This window comes from Quercus robur, chromosome 6, assembly GCF_932294415.1.
Source record: "Quercus robur chromosome 6, dhQueRobu3.1, whole genome shotgun sequence".
Classification (NCBI taxonomy): Eukaryota; Viridiplantae; Streptophyta; class Magnoliopsida; order Fagales; family Fagaceae; genus Quercus; species Quercus robur.
In genome coordinates, this window is record NC_065539.1 from 42,475,942 (window position 1) to 42,488,228 (window position 12,287).

The 12,287-nt window shown below is 31.4% G+C and overlaps 3 protein-coding genes across 3 annotated transcripts; 2 read left to right on the plus strand and 1 right to left on the minus strand.

The window, feature by feature from the left end:
* The first annotated feature begins 25 nt into the window (after positions 1-25).
* On the plus strand, positions 26-580 carry LOC126690214 (pectinesterase inhibitor). Its single transcript, XM_050385339.1, has one exon. It carries the CDS (start codon positions 26-28, stop codon positions 578-580), a length of 555 nt encoding a protein of 184 aa, XP_050241296.1.
* A 1,241-nt stretch (positions 581-1,821) lies between these two features.
* LOC126690215 (pectinesterase inhibitor-like) lies at positions 1,822-2,376 on the plus strand. The gene has a single exon (XM_050385340.1). The coding sequence runs from the start codon at positions 1,822-1,824 to the stop codon at positions 2,374-2,376; it is 555 nt and encodes a 184-aa protein (XP_050241297.1).
* A 2,134-nt stretch (positions 2,377-4,510) lies between these two features.
* LOC126688847 (stress-response A/B barrel domain-containing protein HS1) lies at positions 4,511-7,196 on the minus strand. Its single transcript, XM_050383723.1, has 2 exons — positions 6,969-7,196; positions 4,511-4,909 (listed from the first exon to the last, which is right to left on the minus strand). The coding sequence occupies exons 1-2, from the start codon at positions 7,106-7,108 to the stop codon at positions 4,720-4,722; spliced, it is 330 nt and encodes a 109-aa protein (XP_050239680.1). The 5' UTR covers positions 7,109-7,196; the 3' UTR covers positions 4,511-4,719.
* Positions 7,197-12,287: the final 5,091 nt, after the last annotated feature.

Here is a 12,287-nt window from a genome sequence, read left to right on the forward strand (position 1 = left end):
GGGGGCTCAAAGTATTCAGAGAATAATGGCTTTTACTCTTGGTAACTCCTTTCTGGCTTCACTTCTACTAATACTTTCCTTAGCTACTTTTTCATATGGGAATGGAATAATGCCAAGTTCAATGGTAACTGATGATATGGTAAAAAATATTTGCTCAAGAACCCCAAATTCTTCTCTCTGTTTGGATGTTGTAGAATCTGATCTTCGTGTGCCCGAATCTCTTCTAGGCCTTGCCCAATTCACCATCGACTTGGCACATATAAATGCTACGGAAACTATCAAGCTAATCCAATCACTTATCAAGCAGACAAAGAACCCTCAATTAAAACAGCGTTACACATTATGTTCCCAAAATTATGATATAGCCATTGGTGACCTTGACCAAGCCAAAACAGACTTGAGCTCTAGGGACTATGGTGGTGTAAACGTTGAAACGACTGGTGTCTTGAATGAAATTCGTGATTGCGAGGAAAGGTTCGAAGGGGCACCAGCTGATCCTTCAAGACTTCCAAAGAGAAATAAAGATTTAGAAAATATTTGTTCTATCATCCTAGTCATTTCTAATATTATGTCCCAGTGAACTTTGCTTCATTTGAATGCATTGAGGCCAAAATGGTTAATGGCTATGCTCACCCTTTATCGAGATGAATAAGATCTATTTAATTTAGACAGTTGATAAAGTATATTTTTCTTACAATATTAATTCATTTTTTTTTTTTTGGTTTAATTTATATACATAATTTCTTAACACCCTTATGATATGAATGAGATCGAGTGTTTCTAACTCGATATTCTACTTGTGTGGTACAACAAGGTGGACGGTCTAGTAACAAAGCTTACTTATGCATTGTTTGTTAATTTTCACCGATTGATGTCACTAGATTACATTGTTTTAGTGGGTTTTAATTAACTTAACTGGTAAAACTTCATGCAGACTCTTTTTTTAATTGTAATTTTTCTTATGTTAAGCGAAAAGGGAACTCTGTCGCCCACAGCCTTGCTAGACATGCGAAACATGTTAGCGGTTTATTTGTTTGGAGGGAGGAAGTTCCCCCACCCATTGTATCTGTTCTTTTAGCCGATTATGGCTGAGGTTTTCTATTAATGAAATTCAGTTTCTTTCTCAAAAAAAAAAAAAAAAAAAAAAAAAAACTGGTAAAGTCTCTTAGTGTCAAATAAGAGATTTAAGATTCAATCCCCACTACACCAAAAAAACAATTAGTGTCTTGGTATGATGATAAAGAGCAATTATCATCTTCATATGTTAAAACTGTCTTAAAAGGAAAGGAAAAAAAAAAAAAAAAAACTATTTGCCTATACTTTTTTTTAAAATTTTTTATTTTAAGAATCTAAAATTCTGCACTTTAATGCCCCTACTTAAGTTACAAGTTCAGGTTACTGAATTCGGTTTGGCTATACTTCTTTAGGAAATAAATAAAATCACCATGCTTATCTTGGAAAAAAAAATGGTGTCGTTTAAACCTCTAGCAAACTGGCACTACAAAATACCATACGTATATATGAGTCATGTCCTAAGGTTTTTACAACTGAATCGTTTGATTCACCCAAGAGGAAGATGATGAAAGGTTACTAGATTTCTTGGCAACGAAGGAGATTTGAAAGGCCATAAATAATGGAGTATCCAAACTACCATAAATAAAAAGGAAACTTCAAGTGCATGCATGACAATAATTAATAAATCTTAAATGCTTCACACGCTTAAACTTCCACTTCGCTGACTATATAATGTTCTTCTTGCAATCAAATAAAACAATTCTACAACTTCAGAATAGAGTGGAAGCTATCAAAAAAGAGATACAAATGGCTATTCCATTACCTAGCTCATCCTCTATATTCTCTCTTTTGCTAATGATCCCATTCATAAGTACTCCCTCATCAGCAAATCTAGTTTTGAAAGTGAGCGAGTCTACGATTAATGCTATCTGCACTGAGACCCTAAATCCCTCTTTCTGTTTGGGGATTCTAAAATCATATGCTGATCATCCCCACAAAAGAGACATTACAGGCCTTGCTCGAATAACCATTTACTTAGCAAAATCCCAAGCTACAACCACAAGTGACCAAATCCACTCCGTAATACAACACACTGATAATCCTCAACTAACGGAAAGGTACACTTCTTGTTCCAAAAACTATGATAATGCTATTGGTGACTTTAAGCAAGCCAAAAAGAGATTGATAGAAGGTAACAAGAATGGTCTAAAGGATGCAGCGGCTACTGCTATGGGAGAGTTTAATGCTTGTGGAGAAAACTTTAGGCAACCACCAGCTGATCCATCTACACTACAAAAAAGCAACAAGAATTTGTTAGATTTTTGTAGTATCATTCTGGTTATGACCAAATTTCTGCCTTGATCAAGCATGGTCTTTATATACGTGTATTTGGCTAGATATGATCAAGTTGTAACGTCAATATGATCTATAAAATAATCTTACATGTTTTCTTGTAAATATGATTTTATTTATTGATTGATAGATACGATAGGATTTGAAATTTATGACGTTTGCACTAATGATTTGTCTTTTATCATCAAGCCAAAAGGATCATGCTAACGAGTGTCCTAAGGGCACTCGTTAATAATCTATTTTAGAAAAGTTTTGACATCACTTTTATAGGAAATGAAAAAAGCTGTCTAAACATTAATTGTTTTTTTTTTTTTCTTTTCCCATAAAAACTTTATTTAACTGAATTCTTAACGAGTGCCCTTAGGGCACTCGTTAGCATTTCCCATTTAGTTAATAATGTTTTAAGCCTATCTAATTAAGTGTTGGCTTTTGAGGAGTGGTACTATTATATGAGGTCCATTGTTATCGTCAAGTTATAGCATTGGTGAAAACTTAAATTTAGCTCCTTAGATGTAGGCTTTTTGGTTCTCTAATTAAATTCAAACAATTTATTGCATTAATTAATGAAACACAAACAATATTTTCCTTTCCAAAGTCAATTAATTATAGGAAAAAGTTAACAAATGCTCTAAGAGTATTGATTTAAGAAATATTTTTAAAAACTTTTTATGAAAAAAGAAAAAAATTAATTTTTTTAACGACTTTTTATATTTCTCATAAAGGTGGTGTCAATACTTTCCTAAAATGGTTTATTAATTATTTTTCTAAGGGCACCTGTTAACCGGACCCTTCATGTGTTTGAATCAAATTGGGAAATTTACTAATCAATTATACTCCAGTCCTACCCACTGACTTATTTCTTTTAGTTTCCAAAAACTTGTTTTGGAGAATAAAAAAAAAAGATTTTATTGTGTTTCAAAAATTAAAAACACGTTTGGTTTTTTTATTAGAGTTTTAACATATGACGTTTGCTTCTGGTGATAGCTCTTTATTATCAGATTAAGATAGCGATCGATTTTTGGTGTATGCGAGAATTACCAATTAAGCTAATTGCAATCCACAAAAAAATAAATAAAAAGTAAAAAATAAATAAAAAAACGTTTGGTTAGTTTGGCTATTAACTATACGATGAACCAATATATTATATATTGTTTCTTAGGTTATTCTATGATTTTTTTTTATTAATAATAGAAAAAAAAGATGGGTCTAAACAATCACATGCCAGCATAGCAGGTACATGCATTTGTTGCCAGATTAAAACAAGCTTACTAAAGTCTGAACACGCAGGCATTGTTTGTATCTTTCAAAACATAAGAATGAAACCTGAACATGAAGTCTCATTTAACTCTAGGCTTGGGTCGTTTCTTCATATATCATTGGTAATTGATGCTCTAGTTTGTCACGTCTGGTAATTCCGCGAGTTAGGCTGTGAACTAGAGAGGATTTCATGGATGACGAGAGGAATGTGAGTTTCGGTTTGGCCGCAAGTTTAATTTGTACTTTGTTATTGTGCATTTGGTTTTGCCTTTTTGTTTTAGCTAGGACTCAAAGCCTAGACTTCATTAAGTTCATTTAGTTTCTTTGTGTTTTCATAAATGAAAACAAGTTATTAGCTATTCTCAGTTTACTTGAGATTTGGAAACTATTTTTATTTCCTGTCTATTTTGAGTTACCAAACAAATTTTTTGGTTTAGAAAATAGAAAATAATTTTTGAAAATAGAAAATTGGGAAAAAAAAAGTAGTTGCCAAACATACCCTAAAAAGGGATCCCACTTCATTTCTTAGGCCCAATAATTAAGCCTATCATCACCTGTCAATGAGCAATATTAAGATGCTTTTAACTATTTATGGATAAGACTTCCACTGTGATTAACTCAACTCATTTCTTAGGCCCAATAATTAAGCCTATCATCACCTGTCAATGAGCAATATTAAGATGCTTTTAACTATTTATGGATAAGACTTCCACTGTGATTAACTCAACACATCTGGACAATATATTTAGAAGTAAAAAACTTGAGTGAAGATTTAACCATACTCTCCAGTATCAAAACATAGAAGATGGAAATGCTAGACTTTGAGTTCCCTTTTTGTGCCAGAGAAGAGAAATAAAGTAGAGCTTAGATTAGCAGCTTTTTGGAATAATTGAGAAATATGCATAGGTTTCCATAAATTTATTAATTTTTGGGAACAATCTTTAATCTAACTTGACATAACAAAGATAAAACAAAAAGAAAGACACTTCACCACATTCAATGAGATAAGACCTGATTTTTAAACCTTATGCATAGTAAAGTTCCAATAAGAGGCAGCATAGATGGATCTAAGATGATTGTCACTGCTCTTTTGATTCAGATATCAACAGTAGTAGGTTTGAAGTCAACCACAAGGACTTTATCCAAGCTGGAAAGGAACACGTTTGCAAATTCAACATGAACAGGATGAGCTATATACTCTGCAAGACCCTCTTTAGTCTCAAATGTAGATTCAAAGACATGAGTGAAACCATGATGCAGGTTTTCAATGCTGATATCCTTGCCCCTGTTAAAGTAGTTGTAATATTAATATACAATAAGTGACAAACAAAGTTAAGATCTATGAAGTTAGGAAGGCAACTTAAAACAGTATTTCAGTTACCAAAATTCACTATAGATTTTATATATCCAGTGAAGACTTGGTAAGAGAAGATTACTGATTTAATAGCTATGAGCGCAGGGGCAGATTTTTCAAAACAAATTCAATGGACATAAACAACTTGTCTAAATTTTTACAAGCTAAAAAAACCTACATAGGTTTGTATATACGTATATTTCCAGTTGATATCTGGCTATGTGATATTCATATTTCACAATGTGTGCTTGACTAAGTACAATAGTTGGGATCATCCCAGATTCAAGAGACAGCCAATAATTTCAAAAACCAGTAGCATTCCACTTCACCACGGATTGCAATATTCCAATCATTATTTTTCAAATCAAACTTTGCTTGCATTTGTGCTTAGTGTTATATATTTTGTTCATAGCCAGTCCTAAGCCCAGGAAAAAGAGAAGGGTTGCAGTAGATTGACGACCAGCATAAAAATTTAAATTCTCTATTAGGAATTTTGTCTAATCAATGTTTTAATTATTCAATTGTTAGAACAGGTGGGTCAGGTGGGATTCAAACCCTGGTTCTTCTTATAAAGCAGACCAAACAATGCCCTAAGGGCCTAAGTAACAAGGCTATTGGCTATTTTGTCTAATCAATGTATTCATCTATCCAACAATTTAAGGCCTAGTGGTTGCTTGTAGCATTCATAACCATCAACACCAGTCTCTCATTCATTCAATCAAGATGTTAGAACTGATGAGCAGGCAGCACAAGTGTGTAAGAGCTTGATATCATGCCAAGAAGAATATCATTTCTTTTCTTTATGGCAATTGATAACTAAATAACTTAAGTGGTTTTAATAAGTATTGCAGGGTGATCAATGTAGATATTTTCTCAAATGCTTTGGAGTTGAAACCCTTCCAATCATTACTAAACAAATTACAGAAGTAAAAATAAAATCCAATATCTTGCCTAAGTAAACAATATGTAATGTGTCACATTCAATGTTTTGCTTTATAAAACAGCCTGTACTTCCCCTTTCTCATCTAAATATGATACTCCTAGCATGCAATGCAACCTAAGAATTTCAAGGTGGGAAATAAACAGTCAGACTTAATGTAACAAGTAACAAGTGTGAAGGTAACAGATTATTTGCCTAATGAAATTTGCCGTAAGACACAAAATCTGTCTTCCTTCTTGGGGATTCTGAAATCCAAACCCCATAAGCCATTAAAGATCTTCTAGGCTCCTACCCAATTTTCTATCAACTTTTAGTATGTGACAATGCTACAAACACTCCAAACCTAATCCGCTTTCTTATTAACAAACAACTGGCCCTCAAGTCTCAACTAAAAAAATGATTTAGATTTTTACTTGATAAATTATGATGATGCCATTGGAGGCCTCATGAAAGTTGAAACCCAACAAAACTCGAAACTCTAGTTCACACATTAGGTGAATCTTGCGGCATCAGGTTCCATGAACCAAGTTGATGACCGTTAAGAAGACACCTTAAAAGCCACCATTCTCATCACCCAAAATAGAATTTAGGATTTGGAAGATCTTTGTAATATACATCTGAGTTGAATTTTATAGGATTTCACAAAAGTCAACAACAATAACAACTAAGCAGTCCCAAAATTTTGGAGTCAGATCCCCAACAAAGTCGGCCACATTTCACTAAAATCAAAATTTTTTTTTTCAAAAAAAAAAAAAAAAAAAAAATCATCTTTATTGGAATTTGTTTCAACCTTTGGCGACTGGTGATGGCTCTTTATTGGAATATAATTATATAACACACATATTAATTCTAGCTTCCATAATCTTACAGACCCAATTGCCAATTCATCAATATCAAATGTCACATCATATACAAACGTTAATTTATACAAAAAATGAAAATTCAAAGACAGCAAAAGCAGAAATGGAGATCAGTCAACGTTAAAAGAGTTGAAACCAAAATCAAAAAGGAAATTGATGAGAGTTTATGGTTTTTTTTTTTTTTTTTTACCAGTGGAGAGACTTCATGGGTTCAATGATGTTGACGAGGTTGGCATAGCCCTTGATGTATTCCTCTATCTGGTTCTCTGAGATTCCATCTTTGAACTTGGCCAGCACCATGTGCTTCACCACTCCCTTCCCTTCCTCCATCTCTCTCTCTCTCTTTGAAGTTTGAACTTTGAAGATCAGCTTTGTTACCTTTTGTGTCTTTCCTGAGTTTCCTCTTATTAATACCACGCAGTTCACGCCTAATGCTATTTATTATGGTTAATTATGTTGTGAATATTATTATGGGTTATTATTATACCACTGGTCAAAGATTTCCTAAAATTCTTGAAGATTTTATCTCAATATATCTTTACGTATTTAGAGGTATCAGAAAGTTTGTTATTATTTTTCTTACTTTTAAAAATACTCTTAATTTAATTAACTTATTATTGTTCCTAAAACATAAAAATGAGATTAAAACTGTAAATTGATAAAAAAATTAAAAACAAAAAACCTATCATAAAACTAAACCATGTTATATAAAACTTCCCACTACCCCATCTACATAACCAAAATTACCCGATGTTCTCATATAAAAAAAAATACCCCAAGTTCTTGTATAAAAAAAAATTATATCTAAAAAAAGAGTATCATTACATGGACAAAATGTGTGTGATGAGGCTATTATTATTATTATTATTATTATTATTATTATTAAGAGAATTTAGAAAGTTAGTTATACCTTCATAAAATATCAAAAATACACATAAACTAATTAGATAATCTTTATTCTTAAAAAAAAAAAAAATAGAGTGTTTCAAAAAAAATAAAAATAAATAAATAGGGTTAAAATTGTAATTCAACAAAATTAAAAAAAAAAAAAAAAAAAAAAAAACTACCTGAGAAACTTTTATCCTAAAAATTAGCACACTCTCTAATTTTTTTTTTTTTTTTGATAAGAACACACTCTCTATTTAAATATATCTCACGCACATTTAATAGATTTTTTTTTCTAAAAACTAGCACACACTAAATCAAGTAGTTTATTCTATTTCAAATCCTAAATTTTAGCTTTTTAAAAAGGGAAGTACTACGTCTACAACATTTTTACAACAAATCATGGGTGGTTAGTTATTATTAGTTTAAATTTGAATTTAGCACTGAAATTAATTTTTTAACCTAACAATAACAACCTGCTACTTAGAATTTGTTGTAAAAATGTTGTGGACATATAATTTCTCTTTTAAAAATCTCTTCCAGTGTAACCTCGCTAACAATAGATAAATTCAAATTGAAAAATTACATTAAACTCAAAATAAAAAAGAGCCTCAACGTAGGTGCAGAACGCATATGATGGGGCTAGTTATTATTAAGATTTTGGATCCACATGCATTTTTTTTTTCCTAAAAATAATTAGGAGAGGAGGCCCAAGAGAGTAGCAACCTTATGACAGGGGCGGAACCAGGAATTAATGTGTGTGTGTGTGTGTGTGTGTGGGGGGGGGGGGGGGGATGCTATATATATACACACAAAAAAGTTACCCCTTTGCTCTTTTTTTTTTTTTTTTTTTGGGAGAAAAAAAAGTTACCCTTTTGCAAAAGTATCATATAACAAATATTTCAAAAAGAAATAAAAAAATAACTTAACAACTTCCATTAAAGTCAACACTCAAAAACTAACCAAGTTCTTTAAGACATTCTCCCCTCTCCCTGTATCCATGCATATGTTAAAATGCTTAGTATTTTTAAAAAAAAATTAATCAAGTTAAACAACCAATATCATCCATCAATTTAGATTCTTCAAATGTCAAATGCAAAGTTAAATTTAAGTAGAATCCAATGTGTAATTCTAGATAAAATAGTGAATAAAGCTTATCAATTGGTTAAATAAATTAAAGAGGAAAAAAACATAAAGCATAATCTGAATAAATAGAAATGACAAACTGAAAAGAAGAATTTTGAACCTGTCAAGATTTTAAAGTCATTTTCACTTTAGATTCAAATAAGAAAATTCTTTGTCAAGGAAGAGAGAACACACTATATATATGGTCCATTATTATATAGAGTCTTCTTATTGCTAAACAAAGATAATGTGAGAGCATTTGCTAAACAAAGTGAATTATAGATTGCCATCATTAGAGGGTATTTTAAACCAAAGATAGATCAAAGGGTTAAACTTAAAAGTAAATGTGAGAGCACCAGTTCGAATGAGAGAATTGAGCAGTGTAAGATTTTTGGGGAAAAATGTGAATGAAGCCTCAGGAGTCAGGACAACACGGAAGAAGACGGGTCACCAATGCGTTCCACATGCATCTTCCCTAGCTCTCTTATACAGTGGAATCTAAGGCTCCGTTTGGGAGGAGGGAATGGAATGGAATGGAATGGAATAAAAGGAATATTTTTAGAATATTCTTCCCTCCTCTTGTTTGGGAGTTTTAACGGAGGGAATGGAATGTCCATTCCCTCGTTTGGGAGTTTAAGTGGGAGGGAATAGAATGGTTAGGAGGGAATGCTCATTCCTTCCTTTTCCCTCAAAACCTCAAATTTTTGTTCCCCTCAAAATTGGGAGGAATGGGAGGGAATGAATTTAGGTTTAATGAAATTTTTGTTAAAATCCCTAAAATACCCCTTTAATATCAACCTTTTTTTTTCTCATTCAGCCGTAAGAAAAATAAAGCTATAATTCTTGCACAATATTGTCCGTCCTCTACAAAGTGAAGTTGCTGCCGCGGGTGTTTTTTTTTTTTTTTTTTTTTTTTTTTTTTTTTTTTTTTTTCTGTTGCAATTTTCAGATATTGCTCAAACCAAGTATGTCTATCTTTTCATTTTCCTTTTCGGTTGTTTGCTAGTCTTTTTTTTTTTTTTTTTTTATGAACTATTTGCTAGTGATTCATGAGAGTGATATATAGTGTTTTTGTACACCTAAAAACCAAAACAAATTACATTCTGTACAACTAAAAACCTTGAAAGTGAAAAGAAACGAAAAAACCTTGAAAGTGAAAAGAAACGAAAACTGCTGTTACTTGTACAGCTAAAAAAAAAATTGTATTTAGAAATTTGAAAGTGAGAATTGCTGGAAAACTGCTGTAGAACTGCTGTGAATTTGAAATTGAGAATCGCTAGAGAACTCAAATTTGCTTTTTACTCTGTTTCCTCTTTGATTCTTCTGTTATTTATGAAGCAAGTGGTGTGTTACGTACACTTGCAGCTTTAAGTCAACCATCCAATTAGTTAATAGCTCCAAGGCTTCACCACGTGTATGGTTAAGAGGAAATGTCTACAAAAGCTAGTGTACAAGTTTAGACAAAAGACAGGTGTGTGGTTAAGAAAAAAGCAAGAGTAAAAAAAATTTAAATGAGAAGAAACTAGAAAGTAATGCACTGTTGTAGAAAATCATACACTGAGTTAGCATAGAAATTTATTTTTTTACTATTAATGCTGAACATGAAAATGATTCAGCCTAGGACCGAGTAACATGACTCTGCCCAAATTCAAATCAAGGCATTTCATTGAATATATTCTTAGCCAAAAATAATTCAAACAAATTTATTGCCCACTACTTATTCATGAAATCACAACAGAATTCTTGCAATGCAAATAACAAAACCAATATCAGACCAAGATAGTTTCCTTTTCTATCCATCAATCTATGTTATAATTTATCAACGTCAATTCCCTTTCTGTCTAAACAAAATATATACATAATATATTTTATGCATTTGTTTACAACTTATTAAGATGTTAAAGCTAGTGTACAAGGACAAGTGTGTGGTTAAGAAAAAAACAAGAGTAAAAAAAATTTTAAATGAGAAGAAAATAAAATGAAAAGTATTTTAATTAAAATAATAGTAGTTTAGAACTTTAATAAGTTGGAGTAGATTATTTTTAATATAAATTTTTTTATGCCTGAGGCCTACATATTTTTGATGGAAAATCCAACATATAAAGAGATGTTCTTTGATTGCTCAGATCATGAGCGCAAATGTGTCTTATTGACACTGATGTCTAGGCCTAAAAATTAAAAAAGTGTGGGATTTTTTGGCCAACCTTAGTTTTGGAATGGATTATGTTATTTTGTTTTGTTTTGGCATAACTCATTACCGAAGTTTTTTTTTTTTTAAAGATATTTGTTTGCATTGTTAGACAATATTTATTTTGTTGAGAATAAATATATGATGCGTGAATTGCTTTACAACATAGAAATATACATAACTTGTTTTTTAGCTACAATAATTTTTTTTTCCTTAATGAAATTGGGAGATGGAGATGTATTAAATTATCAAATCCATTGTAAAGCATACCAGCCAAAAAAGATCCAATCCAAAACTAGCAGCCCCTAAAAAAAATTTGCAAATTGAAATAAAGAAATTGTACTATTGTTAATTTTTCATGCCATTATCTTTATCTGTTAAATTATTGATTAGCGTGATACAATCTATTCACCTTGACAAAACAATATTGTAATTCAATAATCTAACACAGACCCAATTGTGGCTAACTAGTTTCACATCATCCACTAAATACTAAGCATTTCAAAGCAATTATAAGTTCTCATTGATTATTTTTATGTTCTTTAAAATGAGGGGTATAATAGTAATGTTATTATAAAATGATTCCATTCCATTCCTTCCAATGTCACTCCCAAACGGTGTTACTTACTTTCCATTCCATTCCATTCCTTTATTTTATAACATCCAAACAAGATTTTTAAATCACATTCCATTCCATTCCATTCCATTCCTTTCCCTACTAAATCCATTCCATTCTATTCCATTCCTTTAATGATCATTCCATTCCATTCCATTCCATTCCTTTATAAACTCCCAAACGGACCCTAAATGCATTGACAGGGAATAATCGTATATCCATAAATGAGACAATTGTTGGAGAGAATGGAGACTTTGAGATTCGAACTAATATATGATCATGTGGCGTGGTCTCATGAATATGTAATTTATGTTACCACTTGGGTTTCGTAATAGATGGTTATGGTTTTGATAATTTGTTCTTTTATTTTTTTAAAGATGATTGGGATTTTATTTGGAAGAAAGGCATATATAATAATGGGATATTATGTTACCCTTGGGATGCTCAATGTATCTAATGTTATCGTTTTGATATTGCTAATTGGATGTTTTAATTTTTAAAAGTGATTCGGCCGGATTTCTATTTGGATGAAAAGTATATGATAAAATATATATATATATTTTTTTGAGGAAATATGATAATAAGAATTTATATTTATAAGTTACACAAGTATATATGATGGGTCATGATTCAACTACCTAACTTTTTAACTTATTCTTACAATGAGGAAGCGTAAGTTTATAGTTTAGACTCAA

Bases quoted from the DNA above. Each gene is read 5' to 3' on its own strand.
- LOC126690215 (XM_050385340.1), top strand. From the start codon at position 1,822: ATGGCTATTCCATTACCTAGCTCATCCTCTATATTCTCTCTTTTGCTA.
- LOC126690214 (XM_050385339.1), top strand. From the start codon at position 26: ATGGCTTTTACTCTTGGTAACTCCTTTCTGGCTTCACTTCTACTAATA.
- LOC126688847 (XM_050383723.1), bottom strand. From the start codon at position 7,108: ATGGAGGAAGGGAAGGGAGTGGTGAAGCACATGGTGCTGGCCAAGTTC. The intron at 4,910-6,968 runs GTAAAAAAAAAA...CTACTTTAACAG, and splicing joins CCCATGAAGTCTCTCCACTG to GGGCAAGGATATCAGCATTG.